Genomic DNA, 25,400 nt, shown 5'->3' with positions numbered 1-25,400 from the left:
CCACATGCATGTGTGGGAACTACATTCTGTCCCAGCTCATGTCTCACTGCACAGAGTTTGATGGAGAGCACTCCTTCATGTTGCCCAGGCCTGATTAAACTTTCTAAAGTTTAGAAAGTTCTAGGCCCTTCTAAAATTCCAAAATGAGTTTATTTACTGAAAAAAATGGTATCATTTGGCTTGCACTGATCATTTAATGATAGAATCATAGAATCGTAGAATCACCAGGTTGGGAACGACCCATTGGGTCATCGAGTCCAACCATTCCTAACGCTCCATTAAACCATGTCCCCAAGCACTTTATCCACCCGTTCCTTAAACACCTCCAGGGAAGGTGACTCGACCACCTCCCTGGGCAGCCTCTGCCAGTGCCCAATGACTCTTACTGTGAAGAATTTTTTTCTGATATCCAACCTGAACCTCCCCTGACGGAGCTTGAGGCCATTCCCCCTTGTCCTGTCCCCTGTCACTTGAGAGAAGAGCCCAGCTCCCTCCTCTCCACAACCTCCTTTCAGGTAGTTGTAGAGAGTAATAAGGTCTCCCCTCAGCCTCCTCTTCTCCAGGCTAAACAACCCCAGCTCTCTCAGCCGCTCCTCATAAGACTTGTTCTCCAGCCCCCTCACCAGCTTCTTTGCTCTTCTCTGGACACGCTCCAGAGCTTCAATATCCTTCTTGTGGTGAGGGGCCCAGAACTGAACACAGTACTCAAGGTGTGGTCTCACCAGTGCCGAGTACAGAGGGAGAATAACCTCCCTGGACCTGCTGGTCACACCATTTCTTATACAAGCCAAGATGCCATTGGCCTTCTTGGCCACCTGGGCACACTGCTGGCTCATGTTCAGTCGCTGTCAACCATTACCTCCAGGTCCTTCTCCTCTGTGCAGCTCTCGATCACTCATCATCAGTCTTTTATTAATTTCTTGTATTGTATACATTCCAGCCATGCTTCAGCGATACCAAAAGCGCTGTTAAATAAACTCTGTGAAAAGAAGTAGTTCCCATTACAAAAAGTGGAATACTTTGATTTAAGCTAAAGTAAAGTTTCATCTAAGTAATTGTATTTTTTGAAAGTTAGATAGGATGTCCCTCTGATAGCATGTTTTTTTTCTCTGATAGCATGTTTTCTTTTAGACAGTGTTTCTCCAGACACTGATCATTCTTTGGAGATAACGTTTTGCATGAGGTATGATCTGTGCCAAATAGATGTGTATTTTGTAGCCACCTTTATTTGCAGCCTTTCCCCATCTCAAATGCAAGGTCACCAGAGCAGGAGCCAAAGCTCCGAATTAGCAAGAAATTTGACTGTTGTGAAGCTCACAATAACATTAAAATTAGTCTTTGGGAAGTAACAGAAGATGCATGGGATTTCTGTGAAAAATTATCCATATGCGTGTAAGTGGGAAATACACCCTGACTCAGCTCTTGTCTCGCTGCACATGGTTGATGATCACTCCCTCACGTTGCCCAGCCCTATTCTGTGATTCCACAGTCTCCAAACTGGCTGAGGGAGTGTGAGAAGCCTCTACCATGGCATCCACCATGGCAGGCTGTGGAGCTCACTGAGGGGGCTCCTTGTGGGGACAGAAACACGGAATCATTTGTTTGAAAAGCCCTTTGAGGTCATTGAATCCAACCATACCTTTCCACTGCTAAACCAGATTTCTGAGCACCTCATCTGCATGTCTTTTAAACCCTGCAGGGATGGGGACTCCATCACCTCTCTGGGTCCCACTGGGGACTCCCCTGGCACCCTCACCACGGTGGGAGCTGGGATAATTCAGCCTGGAGAAGAAAAGGCTCTGGGAGACCTTAGAGCAGCTTCCAGTACTGAAAGAGGCTCCAGGAAAGCTGTGGAGGGGCTCTGGATCAGGGTGTGCAGAGACAGGATGAGAGGGAATGGGGTTTGAAGCTGAAAGAGAGGAGATTGAGATCTTAGAACCTAAAAGATCACAGTCTTAAAGGTCTGAAGTGACTAATTTTTGCAAATCTCCCTCTGTTCTGGGCCCCTCACCACAAGAAGGATGTTGAGGCTCTGGAGCGTGTCCAGAGAAGAGCAACGAAGCTGGTGAGGGGGCTGGAGAACAAGTCTTACGAGGAGAGGCTGAGAGAGCTGGGGTTGTTTAGCCTGGAGAAGAGGAGGCTGAGGGGAGACCTTATTACTCTCTCCAACTACCTGAAAGGAGGTTGTGGAGGGGAGGGATCTAGCCTCTTCTCCCAGGGGACAGAGGACAGGACAAGGGGGAATGGCCTCAAGCTCCGCCAGGAGAGGTTCAGGCTAGACATCAAGAAAAAAATTTTTCACGGAAAGGGTCATCGGGCCCTGGCAGAGGCTGCCCAGGGAGGTGGGGGAGCCCCCTTCCCTGGAGGTGTTTAAAAGACGGGTGCATGGAGTGCTCGTGCACATGGCGTTGGGCGATGCCCGGGGAGCGGAGCTGGGCGTGGCCTGGAGCGCGGCTCGGGGCGGGGCTCGTGGCGCGTGACGGGGGACGGGGCGGAGCGAGGCGGGCGGAGGCCGGGACTGCGCAGGCGCGGGGTCTGTGGGGAGCGCGGTGCGGGATGAGCGCGGTGCCGGGGCTGCAGGCGGACTGCGAGGAGCTGCTCGGCGCCTTCCGGGACGCCGACACTGTGCGCTTCGAGCGCTTCGCCGAGCTGTGGCGGGAGCGCCGCTTCCACACCATCTTCTAGTGCGTGAGGAGACCCAGGCCTGCCCTAACTCCCCAGGGGCCCCGGCCGTGCCCCCCGAAACAAAGGGACCCCCCTCTCTCCCCCCAACGAAGGGGACCCCGTCCTTCTTACCCCCCCGCCTTGAATCCAGGGGACCCCATCTTTCTTCCCCCGCTCTTGAACCAAGGGGACCCCATCTTTCTTCCCCCCCCCTTGAACCAAGGGGTCCCCGTCCTTCTTTCCTCCCCCTTGAACCAAAGGGACCCCATCTTTCTTTCCCCCCTCCTTTAACGAGGGGACCGTGTCCTTCTTTCTCCCCCCTTGAACCCAGGGGACCCCGTCCTTTCCCCTTTCCTCCCGCTTGAATCAAAGAGGACCCCGTCCTTCTTTCCCTCCCCTTGATCCAAGGGGACCCCGTCCTTTTTTCCCTCCCCTTGAACCAAGGGGACCCCGTCCTTTTTTCCCTCCCCTTGAACCAAGGGGACCCCGTCCTTCTTTCCCTCCCCTTGAACCAAGGGGACCCCGTCCTTCTTTCCCTCCCCTTGATCCAAGGGGACCCCGTCCTTCTTTCCCTCCCCTTGATCCAAGAGGACCCCGTCCTTCTTTCCCTCCCCTTGAACCAAGGGGACCCTGTCCTTCTTTCCCTCCCCTTGAACCAAGGGGACCCTGTCTTTCTTTCCCTCCCCTTGATCCAAGGGGACCCTGTCCTTCTTTCCCTCCCCTTGATCCAAGGGGACCCTGTCCTTCTTTCCCTCCCATTGATCCAAGGGGACCCTGTCCTTCTTTCCCTCCCCTTGATCCAAGGGGACCCTGTCCTTCTTTCCCTCCCCTTGATCCAAGGGGACCCTGTCCTTCTTTCCCTCCCCTTGAACCAAGGGGACCCCGTCCTTCTTTCCCTCCCCTTGAACCAAGCAGACCCTGTCTTTCTTTCCCTCCCCTTGAACCAAGGAGACCCTGTCTTTCTTTGCCCCTCCTTGAACCAAGGAGACCCTGTTCCTTCTTCCCCACCCTCCCCACCCTTGAATTGAAGGACCCCATCCTTCTTTTTCCTCCCCCCTCGAATGAAAGGGACCCTGTCCTTCCCTTTCTGCCCCTCCTCCCCCCCCAGAGGACCCTGTACCCCACACCTCAAGGAGCCCACGACTCCCCACTGCTGAGCTCACCCCTTGGTCCTGCAGGGAACCTTAAAGGGGTGTGTGTGTGAACTGTGTTTTCCATCAGGCATGGCGTTTGGGAAGGGTTTGCCTGGCTGGTCTGTGGCGAATGGCTGTGAAGCACTGGTCCCTGTGTAGTATTGAAAAGCAGTTACTCATTAGTTTATGTTGTACTTCAGCAATGTGTAGGGTTTGACCACTGATGCTTCAGGGAGCTGGATGCAGTGCTCGTGGTGTAAGATTAAAATATGTGGTTGTCTGTTCAGCCTGGAGAAGAGGAGACTGAGGGGGGACCTTTCTGTGGACTATGGCTTCCTCACAAGGGCAGGAGGAAGAGCAGGTGCTGACCTCTTCTCTCTGGTGACCAAGGATAGGACTTGAGGGAATGGCAGGAAGATGTGTTGGGGAAGGTTTAGGCTGGATGTGAGGAGAAGGTTCTTCACCTATGAGGGCTGGTGGAGCACTGGAACGGCTTCCCAGGGAAGCAGTCACAGCGCCAAGCCTGACAGTATTCCAGAAGCATTTGGACAATGCTCTCAGACACATAGTGTGAATGTTGGGGTTTGTCCTTTGCAGGCACAAGAGTTGGACTTGATGATCCTTATGGGTCCCTTCTAACTCAGGGCATTCTCTGATTAATTTGCCGCATACAAGGAATTATAGGTAGTGTTGCGTGAGAGCTTAAGGTCAGACTGTCTTTGAAGACTTCGCAGAACTTGAGCCCTGTGGCAATACGTTTTAAAATTCCTGAAACTTGTTTAAGCATAATGTTTTTTCTTTAAAGCTTGCACTTTCATAATTCCTTGCTTAACCGTGCTTCCTTTTTTTGTTTACGTCAGTGGAAGAATCAGAGCTTTGGAGAGGATTAAGCTGACAAAGAAGACTTTAGAAATGGCACAGCAGTACTTCTTGCCCCCATACACCTTCCAGATTCGAGTTGGTGCTTTGTACCTTCTGTACGGGCTGTATAATACACAGCTTTGCCAGCCAAAACAAAAGGTAATTGTTCTTGAGGTCTTATTCTCAGGAAATACTAGACATAAAATGCATGGTTCACTTCTGTCTACTTTGTCATCATAAATAGGCAGGGCACATCCTCTCACTATCTTAAAATAAAGATTTAGAATCAGATGGTCACTTTGGAAAAGATAGACACCTTTGGGCTTGAGAAATTATGATCTGGCAACTAATATGTTGCTTATGCCTCCTAAACTGTAGTTGTGGTCCCAGAAATCTTGTTCGCTGAATAGGAGGCTCCGCGCTTTTTAAAAATGAAGATGACTGCCTTTAAATGTGGGCAGAGAATGTGCTCGTCAGCTGTGGGAAAACTCTATTACAGCTTATTCCTTAGAATTTCAACAGAATAAGGACTGGCTGATTTATTTCCAATTCCTGTAACCCAGAAGCAGAATTTGTAAATAGGTTGAAAGGATGAATGCCTGAGTGACGTGCTCTCTTGCTGGTTTTAGGACAGGAGGACAGTATATAATGGACATGCTAACTCAGTGCAAGGAGAAGTAGTTTGCTTCGAAACTGTTGTGATATATGTTGTGTGCATATGCACAATTGAGTCCAAATTCTTTAAATAAGGAACTGAAGTTTGAGTAGTCTACAAGGATGCCATTATGTCTCATATCTTAACTTCAGAGAAGTCAGTACCTTTAATGTAGATGAATTTAGGCAATTTTAAAACTACTGCTATCTGGCAACTGTGAGAGAACACAGGAGTTATCAAAGAAGCTCACTTGGGTATAGATAAAATGCAGTGGGCAGAATAGATGTGAGAGAAGCAAAAGCGAGAAGTAAGGGAGAGGTACTTTGAGCATTTTGTTTCATACATATGAGCATTTCACTGGCAGCAAATTGTGGTACAAGTATTGCTTTCTAATCAGTGAACAGATATCTCCTAGGTGCATATTGGTTTTCAGACACTTCAGAGTGTCAAGAAAGAACTTCTTCAAATGTCAGAAAGGATTTGTATGGCGTGCCACTGACAAAAAAAAAAGTGCAGTAGGAATATTTAACACAACATTATTTTAAGCTTTTCTGCATAAGATGTTGGTAGTAGTAACAAATGTAGTAGGATCCTTTCTGTGATCGTGTGATGTGAGCACAGTAGTCAGCCGAATTAATTTTTATTTGTTGAAATATAGCAGGTTGGTATAACAATATGTACTGTTTTGCTGCAGATCAGAATTGCGTTCAAGGATTGGCCTGAAATCGAGAAATTTCAACAGGATCTGATAGACTCCCAGCATTACGATGCAGCGTACATCTTTTGGACACTGCGACTTGCCAGGGCATTTCATTTCACAGCAATGCCAAAGCTAGTGAGTTTTTACATTAATTACTTAGATTTTTAATAAAATCTTCATCTTTCAACTGCTGACAGATGAGCAGAACTCAGTTTTTAGTTTAACTTTGGGACTGTTGAAATATAATCTGTCTTTATGTAGCTAGCTATGTGACATAAAGCTTAAAAGGATGTTTGAATGCAGTGTGCTTCTCACTTGAAAATATTTTTGCAGTACCTAATGTTCTTATTAGATTTGAGATGTCATCATTTGTGAAAATGAGTCTGAGTGCTCGATTAAATTCTTGACTAGGGAATAATTTTTGGAAAGTGCTTACTGAGCGTTTGGCAGGAAATCTGCTTGCTGTTGTTGGTGAGATGGTTTTCTGTCTTTGAGCATCTCTTGTTTGTTGGGTATGCAGTAAGAATTCTCGAGGTGCCATTTTAAGATTGCTTTTAGGTTACAAAACATTGTCTCTTGCTTTAGCTAAACTACAGAACCAAGAAAAAGATTGAGGAAAACGAATTTAAAGAAGAATTTAAGGAGCCAAGTAACAGAGTAACCAGCCTCATCACTAATGATGTATTGGAGGTACGGCAACTTTACACATTAATCACTGGGGTTGGTGGTTTTTTTTCCCCCTCTTCTGTTGTCCAAGAGCTGTAACTTCTCTAATTAGCACAGTCTTGTCCTTTGTAAGTCTTCTTATGGAATGCAGAGTAGGGTAATAGCCTAAGATTTTACTGAACAGTCTGAAACATGGAATTGGAAGAATTGGGGTATGTCTTTCAATACTGAAATGTGCTGTAATGTTTTGTGGTTTTCCCTCAGTAAGTTGTAAAAGGGAAAGGTATAAATGGTTTGTTGTCACTTAGAGAAAAATGGAAAATATTAAACATTTTATGAAAAAATGAACTAATTCCAGGTTGGTATATGTTCTTATATTGCTTATTATGACTTAGTAATAGATCTTTGTTTACAGTTTTTTCCAGTTGCTGCTAGCAAATATGTATAATCAGTGAGGCCGACTACAGTGGTACAAATATCAGTAATCTATGCAACGGCAGGATGAGAAGGCCTGCTTCCTCAAAAGGAGGAAGAAAAATCTTTCCTCCAAAGAGCTGAAAATAGACTACCACACCAGAGTGAAATCTATATGAACCCTGATCCTGAGTATTGCTGAGACTTTCTTCTTAGCTTGAATAAAGCCAAATACTCTTTCTTCTTTTGCTTATTTGGTGAACTGATGGAATAGTGCTAGGTAGCAGTATTGCCAGACTCCCTAGAACTGAACAGAATCTTTACATTCCCGCTCATTCATCGGTCTCATTAGAGTGGTTTGTATAACCCCAGTGTTGTTCATTGAGGACTAATATTGGTTTACTGATGGAATACTTTTTTTCGTGAAAAGAGCCTTTTCTTTATTTCAGGAACTGATGAATATTCATGAGCATTATCAGAAGATGAAGTGTGTCATTTCAGCTGACAAATCCCAGCCAGACAAGGCCCTGAGCTTGATAAAAGATGATTTTGTAGTTACTCTTAAAGACATAGCCTTGGAACATCAGGAATGGCAACAGAATAAAATGGTAGGTAATAGCAACACAATAGCAACCTAACAGATGGTGTGAGCATGCAAGAATTGTCTTTCTTCATGTAAATACCTCTGAATATACTTTGTGAATCTCAGACTCTAGTAGAAGGACAAGTAACACTGAAGATATAGAATGAGTAAAACCATAGGCAGAGTTACGCTATGGGGAGAACAACATGGGCTTGTATGCGATATTGTGTCTATGATAACAGAAATGATTGCGAAGGGGTAAACACTGAAAGATACAATTTACGGACAGTATAAGAATGACTGCGTGAAATACCTCTGTAACATTTATTCTTGGGTCAAGGAAAGGCCATAGTGTAAGATTGATTAAGAAAATGGTCCTGTGTATAAATACTTGTTTTGTTTTTCACAACTCTTGGATTTTAACTGTTTTGTATATGACAGACATTTTTAAAAAAATTAACTTGTTTCCTCAGAAATTATTCCTAAATGCTAAAGAAACTGGTGAAACATCAAACAGAAAGGAAGAAGAGACTTTGCTAGAATCAGAGGTAAGAAAAATGAGCCAGTTCGCTACATTGTGCAGGCCAAATCACACAACTGAAAGTTTTTTCCCTTCAGCTCACTAGCTAAGCAGTCTATGCCTAGTCTTGATTGTGTCAAAGCAAGATCCAGAAATAGCGAATGGGTCTGGTTGGTTTTTCTTGTTTGGTTTCTGTTAAGGTTTTGTTTTTTGTTAAGCTGTGGGTATTCATTGCTGTGGTAGCTCTTAAATGCTTGTAATAAAAAGTCTTTCTCAGGTAAGGAGGGAAAGAGCTATATTTTCTTGGCCAAATTCCTTTATGGTTCCTCCTGGAGTTTCAACTAAACGCAATATCCATTTTTATGCTGCAAAATTATCTTATGTTGTACTTGATCTGCTTATTTCAACTTTGAATTTGAGCAAGATGTGAAGTTTCAAATTTGATTCTCCTCTTGGGCTTTGTAACAGTGAAGGCAAACAAAATTATGCTCTGCCTCATTGATGAGATTTGAACTTGGTTTTTTTTAAGTAAGTTTGGCGGCATTCTCATTGTATAGAACTAATAATAGAATTAGAGGTGCAGTGAAGTATTGCTCAAGCGATTATGTGATGTGATATTTCATTTCCGTACCACTATAATAAAACATGAAAACTTTCTGTGACTGATCTGTTGATTCTTTGCAGGGTTCTGAAAGAGCAAGTGCCTTGGCTAGAATCAAATACAAGTCTTACTCTGCAGTTGTTGAGGTAGGTACACGATTTGATGAGGGATGTATTTATTTTTAAAGAACAGTTTTAAATACCCGTTTAATGCAAATGCTGAATCAGAGAGGAGTGAGGTAAAATTGCACTCTAATTCAACCTTAAAATGTTCTACTTTTCCTAACGCATTGGGAATACCTGAAGCTGTTGTTGTTCTTGTTAGATTTGTGGAGATGGTCAGTGCTTGGTGGATTTGAATTTACATATTTTAATGTCTACGCTCCATTTAAGTAGAGGGGATAAAAATACTCTGAGTTTAATTGCTCAGATTTTTTGAAGCTCAGATATTGGAATCTCTGAATTCAGACAGTTGTGGAAATGGACCTTTGGGATTTAAAGTCAGGTGGAAGTTCTTGGAAATGTTGTTTCAATAACCACTACTTTAAAAGTATTGTTGCATTGTATTTTTTATAGCAGGCCTGTGAGAAACATCACAACCTTCCATGTTTGTTAAAATCTCTCGTGGAAAAATGCATTATTAAACGGAATGGATCTCTGCCATCTCTAACAGTACAGGCTTGTGAATATGTAGTGATAATGTTTTCTAGGCACCTAAGCAAGATATGACAGTAAGGAGGCTTTATAGAGTAGCAGTTTTCAGAAATCTTCCTTTTCCTTGCACACAGCAGCGGTGTAGGTTGATGCTCGGAGAGAATGATTTGAAAATAAATTAAAGTTTAATTACCTTAATGTTAAGTGAAACACCCATTAAATCACAGAAGGGCATTTTCCTCTCAAAACTGGAGAACGGTAACTAGCGGAGAATCTTCCTCTCTCCCTCCCTGCCATCCCTTTTCCACCTTGGCATGGAAGTTGATGCTTTGGTCCTTGCCAGCTGTTGAAGTACTGGGTGGAAAGCAGTGATATCTGGGTGTGGGAAATTAGCATTTTTGTATCATTCCTATGTATGTTTGGGTTCTAGGCTTCCAAATCCAGAAGACATCGTCAAGTAAAATTAGAATCTTCTGAATCAGGATTGAACTACGGGAAGTCTCCAAGCCGAAGTAAGAAAACCAGAAGACCACAGCCAGCAGGGAGAAGAGATTCTTTGGAAAACAAAGGTATTTCTCCATTGCGTTTGTGAACGTGGCGAGAGTGCAAAAGTTTATCCATTGCTTTGCTAACTGAGCCAGCTGGGTTAAATTTTACAGTGGTCAGTGGACATTGAAGATTAAAGAAATGTTTTGCAATCCTCCTGACGTAATGGAACCTGTTTTCTGTTGTCTGGTCAGGTAGAAGGACAACATAAGTGCATATAATTTAATCTGTAGTCTCATACATAGTCCTGCTGGTTTTCCTCTGGAAAGGTGTGACCTTGGAAGATCAGTGTCCTGTTTTTTCCTATTGCCACGTAACAACAATCCTGGAGATTAAGATATGTATCTAACTGTTTCTTCTGACAGATAGCTTCTACTTTTGAAGCTATCTTTTTGATGAAAATCAGCCTGTCCGGTAATTTTGATAGCTCGTACTATCTTCATGAGATCCAAAGTAAGCCTTGCCTGTTTCTGACCTGTTCCGGAGCTCTTGAAGGAATATAGTATTTCTGAAGAGAAAATAATATTAATGTCTTAATGATGATGATTGCTTTGCAAGACTGGTGCAGGTACCAGTCACATCAGTCACTCTCCTTCCATCTGATACTCGTTATTTATTTTGTTCTTCTGTTACTGAAATTTTTGGTACTTTAATGTGAACAGAAATCTTTTGCCAAAAACTAATGTAGTTTAAAAACTCTTTTCAAATTGTTTCCTTAATCTCAGTATTTGGATTAATGCAGTAGAACAGTCCTAGATTTGTTTTAGTTTACAGCTTGACTTAGCTTTTCCCTTCTTGACGGGAGGGGTTTTTATAAACCTGTGATTTGTTTTTTGTGGTTCTATTTTGTAATTCTATTTTATTTCTGCTGAGCACTAAAATTTATCTAGGAATCAAAACAATTTTAAGGACTGAACTTTGGGATCATTTTTCTAATTTTGAAATGCACCTTGGAAGGAAATGCTTTTATGGGCTTGTACTTGGTATTGGTCTGGTTTATCTATACTGATTAAAGCAGCATTGGTATGTCCCTGTGTGCCCTCAGAGAGGCCCTTGATTAATGTACTAATAAGAAGACTTCAATGTTTTAAAAGAAATATTATAGAACATGAACTGCAAATGCCTGTAATCTCCCCTTGAATGGTGGGGAGAGGATAGAACTTTGTGCATGATGAAGAGAGACATTTTCACTCGATAGGCAGCCGGTAGGGAGAATGAGTGCAAACAGAAAGTGATGGAGTAAGCAAGGATATAGGGAATGCTTTTAAAAGTAAGAAACTTGGATGGGGAATTACTGCCTGCCTCAGACCAGAAGTTTTTTAAAAAAAAATTGACTTACCTGATCCACAGTTGCTAAGTTAGTATCTTTTTTTTTGTTTCTTTTATTTGTGAAGTTTTTTGAAAATATGATGCTAGGACCAAGAACTTAAAGGATTAACCATTTATTTGGGTTCTTGTTCTATGGTGTCATCATTTATATTAATATATTCTGAAAGAGATCCAGTCTCAGAATGTGATAAGACTGAAGTGAGGGTATTTTGCTAGATAGAAAGAGGAGATGAGGAAGGAGAAAGAGATCAGCTTTCCATTTAAGGACTCTTGGAGAGATCCTATTTGATATTGCTGATCTTTGGCATATCTGAACTGACCAGTGATTGCTTTTGTTATTTTACTATCAGTATTTGTCATCTGGATTGGTGCTCTTTTACTTTCTGGTTATTTGCACATCCCCGCTTACGCATCTTTTTTTGTCTTCCAAGACTTTCTTTAGATCTCTGCCTCTCAGTTCTGAAAACGTGGGGAATTACTCTTCTTAAGGAAATAGTCTTTCTCATATGTAACTTTTAAACTTATAGAAGTTGCTCTGCCATTTAAGTCTTTCACTCATTATTAAAGGTTAAATGTCATTGAACAGCAAGATAGTCTCGAATGATCAGGGATTTAATTTTAAAGTTCCAAATTTTGTTTTCTGTCTTGCTTGGCCTCTGCTAAGAGAAAAGTTACTGGTAAAATTTATCTCTCTTCAGAGGTGAGCATTAGGCCTTTGCTGCTCTTGAAAATGGTAGATGAAGTCTTCAAGAGGAATAAGGGCATTCTGAATTACCTCTTACTGGGTTGGTGATTAATATGCTTTAAGCTTGTAGTGTTAATTACTTGTTATTGAAGATTTCTTTATTGAGCCATAAGAAGATACTGTGAAACATAAGTGTTTCTTTACAGCCTTTGACTAGGAAGTCAAGAGAGCAGCAAGTGAATAACCTTTTAACTGCAGGGCTTAAGATGTAGAAGCAAAAAAAAAAAGCTGACAGTTTTTTCTATAAATCTTAATCTGCAGGTGAACTGGAAACGGCAAAAGAAATTGTCACTCGGCATATCGGGATGCCTATAATCACCGAAGAAAACTCAGATGAAGAAGGTAAAATCATTGAAATTCTGACAAACCAGTGACTTGGTTTTTAATCCTATGCTGTGTTTTTCTGAAACTAAAGCTAATATTTTGCACCATGCATTGCTGCCTTGCAAAAGCTAGATTTTTTTTTTTTTTAGTGTATACGTTGTTGCATGAAAATTGAAACTTTGGCTTGAGACTCTGTTACAAGCATAAAGATGGTGGCCAAATCCTGCCAGTCATGTCTTTCTACATCGATTTCATTACAGTGCGTTCAGAGTTAAAACTGCTCCAGTTAAAAGGAGACTTAATCTTCTATAATACAAATCTGGCTTGAAGATTTCCAAGGTGTAGGGAAAAGTGATTTTTCTGCTATGTTCTCACTTATCCCAGAAGATACCTGTTGTAGTAGCTCTGGGAATTTACGTAGCTTGTGCTTGAGGTCAGAGTAGCCCTCGCTGCCTTCACCTTTGTGGAAGTGAGCAGACATAGGAGTTTCCCTCTAGGCTTAGTTTCAGCTGTGCAAGGCTTCAAGGCTTAAGTTCCAGTATAAGAGTACAGTAATAGCATCCTCTGTGATATTAGTTGTCCAGCACAGTTGGATTAGGATGCTGGGAACCACAGCAGAAGAGTGGATGACTTCGCTCTCACTTGTGTTACTAGAAATAATGTAATTTTTATTTGTAAGCAATGGTAAAGTAGGTTTCTCAAAGCTGATGGTGGAATTGCTCTGTAGAAGCATCAAATGTGTGTAGTACAAATTGAGGTGTTACATGATCTTGAACTGGTCTGCAACTCAGAAGCTTCTGGGTCAGTATTCTTTGAGGAGAGTATTAGCACACTGTGCAAATAAAATTCCATCCTCTTTGACATCCCACGTTGCTGCCATGTCTCAAAAAGAAGGTTGTGGTTCTGGGAGAGGACGCCTGGAGGTGTGATTCCCACTGCCAGTTGTAGCTAGTCCAAGACCAATGGGTCTTGCTTACGTAGTGGAAGGCAGACTTGATAGACCAGAAATACTGCTTCTTGACCTGAAAGGGTAGGATTTAATTGGGTTGCTTAAAGGAGGAGTAGAGGGTTAACTACAACTTCTGGAAGACTTTAATGACATAGGTGAGTGTGAGGAGTGTGTCTTTTGGAGTTAATTTGCTATCTAAAATTGTATGTAATGGAAGAGTATTTTGTATAAGGGAGCATAACTATTTAAATACCTGTAGGGTGAGGTAGCACATTTGTATTTACTCTTTTTAAAAGCAAAGGAGTATCTTGTAGTACTGAAGTGAGATTATGTTCTGTGGTCACCTTAATTGCAGACAATGTGAATTCACCCAGTTTTAAATGGTCAGATTGAAGGCTCAGTGATACATTTAATATTGTACTTGATTTACCTACAGTTGTTGTGGACAAAAAAGTTTTTTTCTAAATCGGGAACATTCTCAATTTCTCAGAATTTGCCAGCATTAAAAATACACAAAGATATTGCTTATCAGTGTTTTGTGCATAGTAGGTGCTTCTCTGCTGAGTATTCAATTTATCAAATTCACAGTGAGATTTTTAAGGTGTTCGTGAGGAGCAGGAAGCTGTCAAGATTGAGTGAGTTTTGAAGTATAGTATTTTGTTCATCAAAGGAATTCTAATGGATATTTTAAATGGTAGTGTGTTGTAGATTTTTTTTTTTCATACTTAAAACCGTAGGGAAGAGGGATTAGGAAGGGATCTTGGAGCTAATCTGATTAATTTCCTTTGTTGGACAGAATTAATTCTACATTAATCATTCCCATGAGGGAAGATAGATTGAATAGCTTGTCAGAAAAATCTCTTTATTTCCTTTCAGAAGTATCTCTCCCAAAGAGGAAAAGAAGATGTTAGAGGATCCAGTTGGAGAAGAACTAACGTTAATTTTATTGACAAAATGTAAATGTCAGAGGTAACACAAAGTGCTTGTCTTGGATGCCTCTGAGCGTACGACAAAAGTATCTCGGACCAGATCTGCAGGTGAAGCTGGAATACTGGTAGTGACTGGTGTTCCTTAGCTGTCTCGTGGTGTGGCGCCTTGCTGCCTTTATTCATGTGGTGAATGCTCCTTGCGGGAGATAAGGTTGCTCTGCTATGTTTGAGATGGAAAAAGAAGTGCTTGTTGTATGTAGTTCGTACAATATGAGTTATCATTTGGATCTCATGTTGATCTGCAATTATGTTTTTAGCCGAGACAGTTAGCAGCTCATGAAATATTTGCTTGTATGAGATGTGTTTGGAATAATTTATCTCTGAACATAAAATTAAGGCGACTGACTGTTTAAAATTAGTACAATAAATTATTTTTCACAGTTTAATTGCTCCATTTTCTAGTGTGTGATTTCAGCAATCGTTTATAATGGTTGATCCCACAGATGTGGGAAATGAACTTCGTGGTAAGCCTTGTACTGCACTCCATCTCTGGCACATCTGGCATAATTGTATATTTAAATGAACAAATATAGTAGTAATTCTGCAGAAGACCCTAAACTGGACAAGGACGGGATTAGAATTTGGAATGATTGTTATAAAATGGAGAGCTGATGTGGAAGAAACGGGTGTGGAAACAAATGTGAAGCTCAGTACTGAGTACAGGTACAGAATGGGGATGTTATTGCTAGGCAACAGTGCTGCGGAAAAAGCAAACAGACTGAGAATCCTGAGCTGGAGTATTTTCTGTAAACAGTAACAAGCACTAGAACTGGTGTCATCATTCAGCCCTGTGAGGCTGTAGTCTTAAATATGTGCTTCTCTCCACAACAATTCGAGAAGGTGGGTAGTTATTCTTGATATTTTCTCCAGTTGATCATAGCTGTACTATGCAAAAGGCTGAAGGAGTTGAGATGTCCTCTCCTACAAAAAGAAACACAAAATAGAAATTTGAAAGATTTTGAATCTAGAAGAGGCTGAAACTGAATAAATTAGTTTGGTAGTATGACACTCAAATGCAAAAGGAATTGAGTTGCCCTTACTTGGAAGAGAAATACTAAGTGGAAATATAAATTATCTGAATAACAGATGGGCCTGTATTAAATGTGTTAGTTGGTAAGAAGGAATGGGCCTAAGCGGCAAACAGGCTGGACATTGGAAAAACTAATAAGCACCACTGTTGAGCTCAAAACCTCGTTAATGGGAAAGGAGAAAACACTAAGATAAACCCAAAACCTTACTGTAGAGTAAACTGCACAATTGAATATTCTATTACAAGCACAAACTCATTCTGTGTTTCTCTATGCATTTGTGCTCCTAATTTTTGTTGAGCAGATACAGGAGACAAAGAGACCCCTTAAGGAAGGCTTGACCAGACTTTTCTGGTCAAAATTATCTGCTCATCTTAATACAGTTGGAATGTTATCGGTAATACGGCATTTGTGAATCCCACCTGCTGCTGTGAGTGTGTGTAGTAGGCTGACAGAGAAGCTGAATGGGTAGCAGTATAGGTGTGAGGGAGCGATGTGGAGATGGGGTGCAGTGGAGTGTTTGAATTTCTGCTTGGGAAACCCCTGGATGGCTAAGAAGGATACAGAGGAAGAGTTCTTTATAGCAGATATTGGGAATACAGCTTCCAATTCATTATTTCTTGGGACTCCATCCAGAATGCAAGTCAAGTGGGCTGTCATGTTTAATGCACGCTAATGGGTGAATACAGTTCCGAAGACTCAGGAGAAGAGATGGCATGTGGTTCTGGAAGATGAGGGAAAGCTGCTGACCATCCCAAGCTGGAATTTTTGCGCCAAACGTTCAAGCCCTGCTTAGGCCAAGCGCAATTCCCTCTGGTGCATGTGGGGTGATGTGGGTGCAGCTGGACTCTGCTGCCTTCCTTCAGCCGGACCTGCAGCCCACGTGCCCAGCTCTGCCCACACCTGGAGCTGCCTGTGCTGGGAGACACACTGCTCCTTCCATCCTGCATCCTTCCAGGAAGCCCTGCACCCCACGCTGTCCCTGGGGGAGCCCTGCACCCACCGATGCCTGCACCCCACGCTGTCCCCGGGGGTGCCCTGCACCCCTTGTTGTTCTGGGGGAGCTCAGGTACCTGGTGCTGTCTGCACCCTGTTCTGTCCTGGGGAGCCCCATACCCAGTGCTGCCTGCACCCCGTGCTGTCCTTGGGGACCCTCACAGCGAATGCTGCCCCTGGGAGAGCACAGGTACCCAGCGATGCCCGCACCCCACGCTGTCATTGAGGCTGCCCCTGGGGGAGCTCTGCACCCCCTGCTTCCCGCACCCCACGCTGTCATTGGGGCAGTCCCGCATCCCATGCTGTCCCGGTGGGAGCCCAGGTATCCAGAGATGCCCGCACCCAATGTTCTGTCCCTGGAGCAGCCCCGCACCCAGCAATGCCCGCATCCCGTTCTATCCCTGGGGGAGCTCTGCACCCCCTGCTACCCGCACCCCGTTCTGTCGCCGGAGCAGCCCCGCACCCAGCGATGCCCGCACCCCGTTCTGTCCCCGTGGGCGGCCCCGCTCCCTCCCGCAGCCGCGGGCAGCCGGTACCCGTGCGGGGAGGCGCCGTGCGGGTCCCCGCGCCCCCTCCTCCTCGGCGGCGGCGGCCCGGGCCGCCTCCCGTCCCTCCCCGCACCGCGCTGGCGCCGCCGCGTCGGGGGGAGCGCGGGGGGCGCCGCGGCCATGGGGACGGCGGTGAGTGCGGGGGCGGCTCCGCGGGGGGAACCCACATCCCGGGAAATGGGGGGGAGGAAGGGCAGCATCCTCAGGCAAGGATGCTCGGGTGCCGCCTCCTCCCAGTGCCGCGGTCTGGGAGAGAGGGATGCGGTGGGGACGGTGCCAGGGTTCGGGAAGGGGATGGGGAGTGGGGGTGGTGCAAAGGTCTGGGAGAGGGTGATGGGGGGTTGATGATGGTGCCAGGGTTTGGGAGAGGGTGTTTTGGGGGGTGATGATGGTGCCAGGGTCTGGGAGAGGGTGTGTTGGGGGGTTGATGATGATGCCAGGGTCTGGGAGAGGGTGTTTTGGGGGGTTGATGATGATGCCAGGGTCTGGGAGAGGGTGTTTTGGGGGGTTGATGATGATGCCAGGGTCTGGGAGAGGGTGTTTTGGGGGGTTGATGATGATGCCAGGGTCTGGGAGAGGGTGTTTTGGGGGGTTGATGATGATGCCAGGGTCTGGGAGAGGGTGTTTTGGGGGGTGATGATGGTGCCGGGGTTTGGGAGAGGGTGTTTTGGGGGGTTGATGATGGTGCCAGGGTCTGGGAGAGGGTGTTGGGATGTGGGGATGGTACCAGGGTCTGGGAGAGAAGGGTAGTGATAGTGCCATGCTATGAGCGAGGGTGTTGGGGGTGGGGATGGTACCACAGTTTGGAAGAGGTTCTGGGGGGGTGGGGATGGTGCCAGGCTGTGAGAGAAGGTGATGGGGTGGGGATGATGCCTGGGTCTGGGAGAGGGTGTTGGGGCGTGGGGATGGTGCCAGGGTCTGAGCGAGGTTGATGGGAGTAGTGGTGGTGCCAGGGTCTGGGAGAGGGTGGTGGGGATGGTGCCATGATTTGGGAGAGGGTGATGGGGGTGAGAATGGTGCCAGGGTCCAGGAGAGGGTGTTGGGATGGGGGTGGTGCCAGGGCTTGGGAGGGGGTGGTGGGTGGTGGTGAATATGATGGCGATGGGGGCTCTGTTTGTGTGTGTGTTGCCTGTGCCGTCCACATGGGAAAAGAAAAGCAGGTGCGCAGGACACCGGTTATAGGGACAATAAATAAATGGGAAAGCCTGCTTTTAAGATACTAATGAACAGGTGTTCTTGTCATTATGAGAGGCCTGTCATTATCCTTGTGCTGCTTCACTTACAGAGGCTCATAGTGGTTGGGTCCCTGACCACATGATATTACAAATAACTTAGGGATGATCACCTTCTGTTCTTCAGTGGGTTAGGGCGTTTCCTGATGACATGACCACTGTGGCGTAGGTCTTGTCTGCGGTAATAGCGCTGCTGCATGGAAGGCAGGATCTTCTCTTCCTGTTTTGGGTCATAGCACTGGCGAGTTAAAACCTGAACTGATGCTGTGAGTCAAGGTCCTGGCGGTCCTCTCCTGATTTACTCCAGAACCACCAACATCAGCCCTTATTGATGATTGCTGGGTTGATAGAATGAGGATTAATGGTTTTAAGCTGAAAGAGGTTAGATTTAGACTAGATATTATAGAAGAAATCCTTTACTGTGAGGTGTTGGAACAGATTGCCAAGGGAAGTGGTGGAAGTCCTGTCCCTGGAAGTGATCAAGGCCAGTCTGGATGAGGTGTTGAGCAGCCTGATCCAGTGGGAGGTGTCCCTGCCCATGGTGGAAGTTTGAAACTGGATGGTCTTTAAGATTCCTTCCAACCTAAACCATTCTATGATGATTCTATGGTTTCTGTTTGCTATTCCTTGCTTTCTTCCAAGACTCTGTCCCTAAGGAAGGGCCATCTTGGGCAAGGCCCAGGCTGAAGTGATGTAGAGTTGTTCAGTGCTTTAAGGTGGCCTCAAGAGAACATCGTTTGTTCAAAGTAATGGTGCGCCTTTACCTAGCAGAATCTGTCCTTTCTCTAGTTAGATCTTCAAAGCAGAGATCGAAAGGCACTTATAGTGGTACATATAAGTGTACCACACTTGAACACAATTCACAATTGAATTATGGTGCACAATTGAATTATAGTGAGTTTGTATTTTATAGCATTTTGCAAATTGATAAAAATATTGTGGCTTGGCTTAGAATCACAGAATCATATAACAGAATGGTTTGGGTTGAAAGGGACCTTAGAGATCATCCAGTTCCAATCCCCTGCCATGGGACACTTTTCCTGTAGCTTCTCACCTCTCTTCCTGCTGCACGAATAGAAATGGATAATTATACAATATTTAAATAATTAGAGGTCCTGACCCAAAAGTCAGCAGACCTATGTGGTTCTTCCTTAAACAAGAACAACTCTGTGTCTTCCAAACACCTGTAAGAGGTATTGTGTGTTTAAGGTACCTCTTCTTCTCGTTGTAGGATCAGTCTTTGGGCTGAGGTGGTTGGTGGGTGACTGATGGAGGCTGAGCTCCCACCACTCTGATCCTGTGCTTTTAAATTCAGGGTGCACAGGGTGCTTTGATCAGCCGTGTGGACAGGCTTTCCCAGCCTGGGATTGTAGCAAGGGTGATAAGAGCAGTGAGTGAGACTTCGTTTCGTAGGTTATAGCTTGGAGGTCAGACCTGGGCACCCAGAAGGTCAATGTTCTTTCTAGTGAAGGGGAATTAAAGCATTTTTTCCTAGCATTTTAACTTAGTCAGATTATGCCTTTTTTTCCTCTTGTTGTAAGCATGAGGAGACTGAAGTAAGAAAGCAGCAAGCAGAACATTAAGCCGATACTTAGTGCTGTAAGTTAATTCCTCATAAGCCCCAAAAGCACAAGGGATGGGATTCACCATGAAGTACAATCATGGCATTGATTGCAGCAATAGTGAAATGTTGTTTCAGTTGTTTTTAAGAAGGCAGCCTGCACACACACACAGCAACTTACAGTTCAGCTCCTGAAGCTTTAATGTGGATTATCATTTCCCAACCTGCTTTTGGCTGAGCTTTGCTTGAGAAAGGTGGAAACATTTGTGCTTCTTTGGTTGCTGTTCCTTGTGGTTCCTTCCATGTGATGTTGTCTTAGGGCTGCCACTGCCTCTCACTGGTGCTGCAGTGAGACGCAGGATAATAAACCCTAACAAACTCAGCTGACTTGATCCAGAGCCATATCTTGAACTGCCCATTGGTTCATGTGCCAGTCTAGATCTGGCAAACCCCCTTTTCCAACCTGCTCTGTATCTCAGCCTTAGTCATCTTGTCTTGTAGAGAACTAAGACGCCTCCTCTGAGGTGTCCACCTTTCAAGGCTACCCGTGTATTTTGCATTCATTCATAGAACCATAGAATCACCAGGTTGGAAAAGATATCTTGGATTATCAAAGCCAACCATTCCTATCTGCCACTAAACCATGTCCCTGAGCACCTCATCTGCCAGTCTTTTAAATATCTCCAGAGATGGGGACTCGACCACCTCCCTGGGCAGCCTCTGCCAGTGCCCGATGATGCTTTCTGTGAAAATTCTTTTTCTGATATCCAGTCTGAACCTCCCCTGGAGGAGCTTCAGGCCATTCCGCCTTGTCCTGTCCCCTGTCACTTGAGAGAAGAGCCCAGCTCCCTCCTCTCCACAACCTTCTTTCAGGTAGTTGTAGAGAGCAATAAGGTCTCCCCTCAGCCTCCTCTTCTCCAGGCTAAACAACCCCAGCTCTCTCAGCTGCTCCTCGTAAGACTTGTTCTCCAGCCCCTCACCAGCTTCGTTGCTCTTCTCTGGACACGCTCCAGAGCCTCAACATCCTTCTTGTGGTGAGGGGTCCAGAACTGAACACAGTACTCGAGGTGCGGTCTCACCAGTGCTGAGTACAAGGGCAGAATAACCTCCCTGAACCTGCTGGTCACACCGTTTCTGATACAAGCCAAGATGCCATTGGCCTTCTTGGCCACCTGGGCACACTGCTGGCTCATGTTCAGTCAGCTGCTGTCAATCAACACCCCCAGGTCCTCTCCTCTGTGCAGCTCTCCAGCCATTCTTCCCCCAGTCTGTAGCACTGCATAGGGTTGTTGTGCCCCAAGTGCAGGACCCGGCATTTGGCCTTGTTACACCTCATGCCATTGGTCTCGGCCCAGCAGTCCAGCCTGTTCAGATCCCTTTGCAGAGCCTCCCTACCCTCCAGCAGATAGACACTTCTTCCCAGCTTAGTGTCATCTGCAGACTTGCTAAAGGTGCACTCAGTGCTTTCATCCAGGTCATTGGATGAAGATACTGAACAGGACTGGACCCAGCACTGAGCCTTGGAGGACCCCACTTGTGACCAGCCTCCTGCTGGAGTTAACTCCATATACCACTACTCTTTGGGCCTGGCAGTTAAGTGACTTGGTGGCTTGAAATATTCAATCTTGTAAGCACATCTGATAGTTAATTCCTCATCTGTTTGAAAATTACTAAATGTTTTGATTGAGAAATACTAACCTGAAGTGAAAAAGGCCAGAGAGAAATCTAATATTAAAATGAATGAGCTGGCATTCCTTGGACTTGGTGTACTTGTATTAAATTCCACGCAGATATAAACTATGGTTTCTATTGAAGTAGGCAAATCTGGATTATTCTATTTAGCTTTATATCCGAGAACACTTCAGCAGATGCCAGCCCTGCCTGTACGTGCATGGAGCAGTGGCACCATCAGCAGAGCTTTGGGAGGAGCAGAGGCATCCTGATAGCTCAGGTAGTGTCAACTTTCTGTCCTTGTATCAGAGCTGTTCCTCAGAAAAGAGAATAATAGCCAAAGGATCTCTCTTCCTCTGTGATTCTGGGCTGCCAGAGGAGGTGGTGGCGATGACTTGAGGTGATCAGAGATACACGTTACAGCTGTCTTGCTGTGATTTTTATTGTTGAATAATTCATTGTTCCTGCAGGCTGAAGGATCAGAAGTGAGGGAAGTTTGGTCTCCAGTAACTTTGGCTTCAACCCAATCTGAGAGGAGTACAACTTGGCCAGAGAGAACTGTGGATCATTTGAATACAGTAATAGTGGTGTTAAAAGTGCAGGAGTGGGTTGTCCCTGTGTGCTGGAAGGTGTGCCAGTGGGGAAGAAACCTGGCCTGGATCAACAGAGAGCTTTGGCTGGAATTCAGGTGAAAAAGGAGAGTTTTTGACCTTTGGAAGAAGGGGCAGGCAACTCAGGACGACTGTAAAGATGCCTTGAGCTTATGCAGGGAGTAAATTAGAAGTGCCAAAGTCCGATTAGAACTTAGTTTGGCTACTGCAGTAAAAGACAATACAGAAGTTTCTATAAATACATTAGGAGCAAAAGGAAGGCTAGGGAGAATCTCCATCCTTTATTGGATGTGGGAGGAGACATAGTGACAAAGGATGAGGAAAAGACTGGGATACTTAATGCCTTTTTTGCCTCAGTTTTTAACAGCAAGACCACTTGTTGTTTGGGTACTCAGCCTGCTGAGCTGCAGGGCAGGAATGGGGAGCAGAATGGAGCCCCCATAATCCAAGAGGAAATAGGTAGTGATCTCCTACACCACTTAGAGGCACACAGTTGTTTGGGGTCAGATGGGATTCTCCCCAGAGTGTGGAGGGAGCTGGCAGAAGTGCGCATCAAGCCACTTTCCATCATTTGTCAGCAGTCCTGGCTAACTGGGGAGCTCCCAGTTGACTGAAGGTTAGCAAATGTGACATCCATCTAAGGGAAGGGCTGGAAGGAGGATCTGGGGAACCTGTCAGTCTGACCTTGGTGCTGGGAAAGGATGCAGATCATCTTGAGTGCCGTTATGAGGCGTGTACAGAGCAACCAGGCAAGCGTGGGTTTTGGGAAGGCAGGTCCTGCTTTACTAACCTGATCTCTTTTTATGACAAGGCAACTGGCTTAGTGGACAAGGGAAAGGCTGTGGCTGTTATCTACCTAGACTTTAGTAGAGCCTTTGACACCATTTTCCACAGCGTTCTCCTGGAGGAACTGGCTGCTTATGGCTCAGGCAGGCATACTCTTCACTGGGTTAAAAACTGGCTGAATGACTGGGCCCAAAGAGTTGTGCTGAATGGAGTTAAATCCAGTTGGTGGCCGGTCACAAGTGGTGTTCCCCATGGCTCAGTGATGGGGCCAGTTCTGTTTATCAATGGTCTGGACAAGGGGATTGAGTGCCCCCTTAATAAGTTTGCAGACAACACCGAGTTGTGTGGGAGTGCTGATCTGCTTGAGGGCAGGAACACTCTGCAGAGGGACCTGGACAGGCTGGATCGATGGGCCAAGGTCAACGTATGGGGTTCAACAAGGCCAAATGCAGGGTCCTGCACTTTGGTTAAAACATCCGCATGCAAGGCTACAGGCTTGGGGAAGAGTGGCTGGAAAGATGCCTGGTGGAACAGCACTTGGTGGTGCTGGTTGACAGCAGCTGAACATGAGCCAGCAGGGTGTCCAGGTGGCCAAGCAGGCCAACACCATTTTGGCTTGGATCAGAAATGGTGTGGCCAGCAGGACCAGGGAAGGGATTGTGCCCCTGTACTCAGAAGTGGTGAGGCTGCACCTCAAATCCTGTTTTCAGTTTTGGGCCCCTCGCTACAAGAGGGACCCTGAGGGGCTGGAGCGTGTCCAGAGAAGGGCAATGGAGGTGGTGAATGGACTGGAGCAGAAGTCTTACAAGGAGCGGCTGAAGGAACTAAGGCTGTTTAGTCTGGAGAAGAGGAGGCTGAGGGGGACCTCATCGCACTCTACAGCTCCCTGAAAGGAGATTGTAGTGAGGTGGGTCTTGGTCTCTTCTCCCAAGTAACAGGTGAGAGGATGAGAAGAAATGGCCTCAAGTCACACCAGGGCAGGTTCAGACTGGATATTAGGAAAAAATTCTTCCCTGAAAGGGCTGTGAACCACTGGAACAGGCTGCCCAGAAACATGATGGAGTCTCTATTCCTGGATGTATTTAAAAGATGTGTGCATGTGTTAATTAGAGACATGTTTCAGTGGTGACTTGGAGGTGTTATGTTAATGGTTGGACTTGATCTTAAGGGTCTTTTCCAACCCAAAAGATTCCATGACTCTGTGGTATCCTTATGGTATTATGTAGATTCTGTATATTTTTAAATTAAAAATCTCATAAGAGAATATATTTCAAAGAGGGGATATACAGATGACTGTTCAGAGGTATTTTTAGATACTGGAAATACACTGGCTTTCATTTGGAAGTTCATTGCATTGTATCTCAGTTTTGTTTTTCCTGGCTTAGGATGTGTAGAGAAACCAGCAGTGTCCTGAGGATGCCCAAGTCCTCTTCCCCAGGTGGGTTGCACCAGGGCTTAACCACATTTCACATCAGCAAACCTGTTCTCTCTGTGGATGAGCGTGCTGGCTGTATTGCACCCAAAGGCAACTTCATTCTGCTAAAGGTCTGTCGGTCATTTAAACAAGCTCTTAATTGAGTAATCTATGGCTATGCATTTGTGTCACTTCACGTAGATGGTTATCACAGCGATGTAATGTGTCACTAATACTTATTAGTGCAGTAATGAGATCTCAGGCACAGTAACTGAATCCTGAGTGAATTACTCCCTTTTAAGAAGCTGCTAGGAAGGGGATGTGAGTCTGATGTAGCAATCCAGAGGAGGATACTCTTGTTCTCTTGGCTTTTAAGATCCTTGTTCATATCAGAATACAGGCAAAACTGGTAGATGCTTCTATAAAGAAATAAGTGACTAAACTGCCAACAGCAATCCAGTCTTCTTGATTAGCTTCCCGTGTCTTTCTGGATGGCATGAAGGTGAAGATGTGAATCTTGACTTTTTAAGGTGGTGTTAGGAGTTGGCATGCCTGCCGTGAGGTCTGAGGAGATACGTACCTATTGCAGCTCAGCCTCTCAGCTGCAGTTAAAACTCCAATTTGTGGCAAGGATGATCCCTCAGTACTGTTGTTTTTCAGGGCACCATAGCGGAGCAAGCTCTGTCTCCTGTGTCCCCCAGAGTTGCTCGGGGAGGAGGGAGCCTGGAAGTTGTTCTGACATAAGCCCTGGGGGTTGAGGTCTCTTGCTTCAGGCTGTGATTGAGCTGCCCTTGTGAGCTGATTGTCTTAGCAAATTACCTCCTGCACCTGTATGCTTAGTGCCTGAATGTAAAAGTGTGTGGAACTGTGAAAAGCTTTCTTGAGTACTGCCACACTGGTGCATATGAAAAACCTGCTGTGGAAACTAATCAGAGCTGTTAGATGATGTATTTTTATTATTGTCTTCTCTTGTTTCATTTGACTTATTGTTGCTTAAATTCTTACTGTAACGGATCTGCATCGTACCTGGCTCTGTTGGAAGCAAATTTTGAAAAATGTCTGCTTTGTGGAAAATATTGATTGCAATTGGATGTTCTTTTCTAAATATGGGAAGAACAGTTACTTTTATAAAGCACTTGTATTTGTGCTTCTGCACCTGTCCCCATGAGAAAACATCCAAACACAGAGTCAAACTCCAAAACAGCTCGAAAAATAAATTGG

General features: G+C 45.1%; 2 protein-coding genes across 5 annotated transcripts in view; both read left to right on the top strand.

The window, feature by feature from the left end:
* Positions 1-2,501: 2,501 nt before the first annotated feature.
* SNAPC1 (small nuclear RNA activating complex polypeptide 1) lies at positions 2,502-14,705 on the top strand. 2 transcript variants are annotated; one of them, XM_054068842.1, is made up of 10 exons: positions 2,502-2,684; positions 4,658-4,817; positions 6,008-6,148; positions 6,599-6,703; positions 7,543-7,701; positions 8,150-8,224; positions 8,881-8,943; positions 9,881-10,019; positions 12,332-12,412; positions 14,220-14,705. In XM_054068842.1, exons 1-10 carry the CDS (start codon positions 2,557-2,559, stop codon positions 14,252-14,254), a joined length of 1,086 nt encoding a protein of 361 aa, XP_053924817.1. In that variant the 5' UTR covers positions 2,502-2,556; the 3' UTR covers positions 14,255-14,705. The 2 variants fall into 2 exon arrangements, with proteins under 2 accessions (XP_053924817.1, XP_053924818.1); XM_054068843.1 differs by lacking the exons at positions 12,332-12,412; positions 14,220-14,705 and adding an exon at positions 10,191-12,318.
* Positions 14,706-17,016: 2,311 nt separating this feature from the next.
* The window catches only part of SYT16 (synaptotagmin 16), a 110,337-nt gene continuing 101,953 nt past the window's right edge, over positions 17,017-25,400 (top strand). For all 3 annotated transcript variants that reach the window (XM_054068785.1, XM_054068786.1, XM_054068781.1), the window contains exon 1: positions 17,017-17,036. The gene's annotated coding sequence lies outside the window, so the exon portion shown is untranslated. The remainder of the gene's footprint in view (positions 17,037-25,400) is intronic.

The sequence above is a fragment of the Cuculus canorus genome, chromosome 5 (assembly GCF_017976375.1).
Source record: "Cuculus canorus isolate bCucCan1 chromosome 5, bCucCan1.pri, whole genome shotgun sequence".
Lineage (NCBI taxonomy): Eukaryota > Metazoa > Chordata > Aves > Cuculiformes > Cuculidae > Cuculus > Cuculus canorus.
Note: the sequence above shows the minus strand (reverse complement) of the source record. Positions and strands in the feature narration are given on the sequence as shown.

Coding starts and splice junctions, on each gene's coding strand:
- SNAPC1 (XM_054068842.1), top strand. CDS start 2,557: ATGAGCGCGGTGCCGGGGCTGCAGGCGGACTGCGAGGAGCTGCTCGGC. Junction 2,685..4,657: donor CGCTTCCACACCATCTTCTA/GTGCGTGAGGAG, acceptor TGTTTACGTCAG/TGGAAGAATCAGAGCTTTGG. Junction 8,225..8,880: donor AGACTTTGCTAGAATCAGAG/GTAAGAAAAATG, acceptor GATTCTTTGCAG/GGTTCTGAAAGAGCAAGTGC.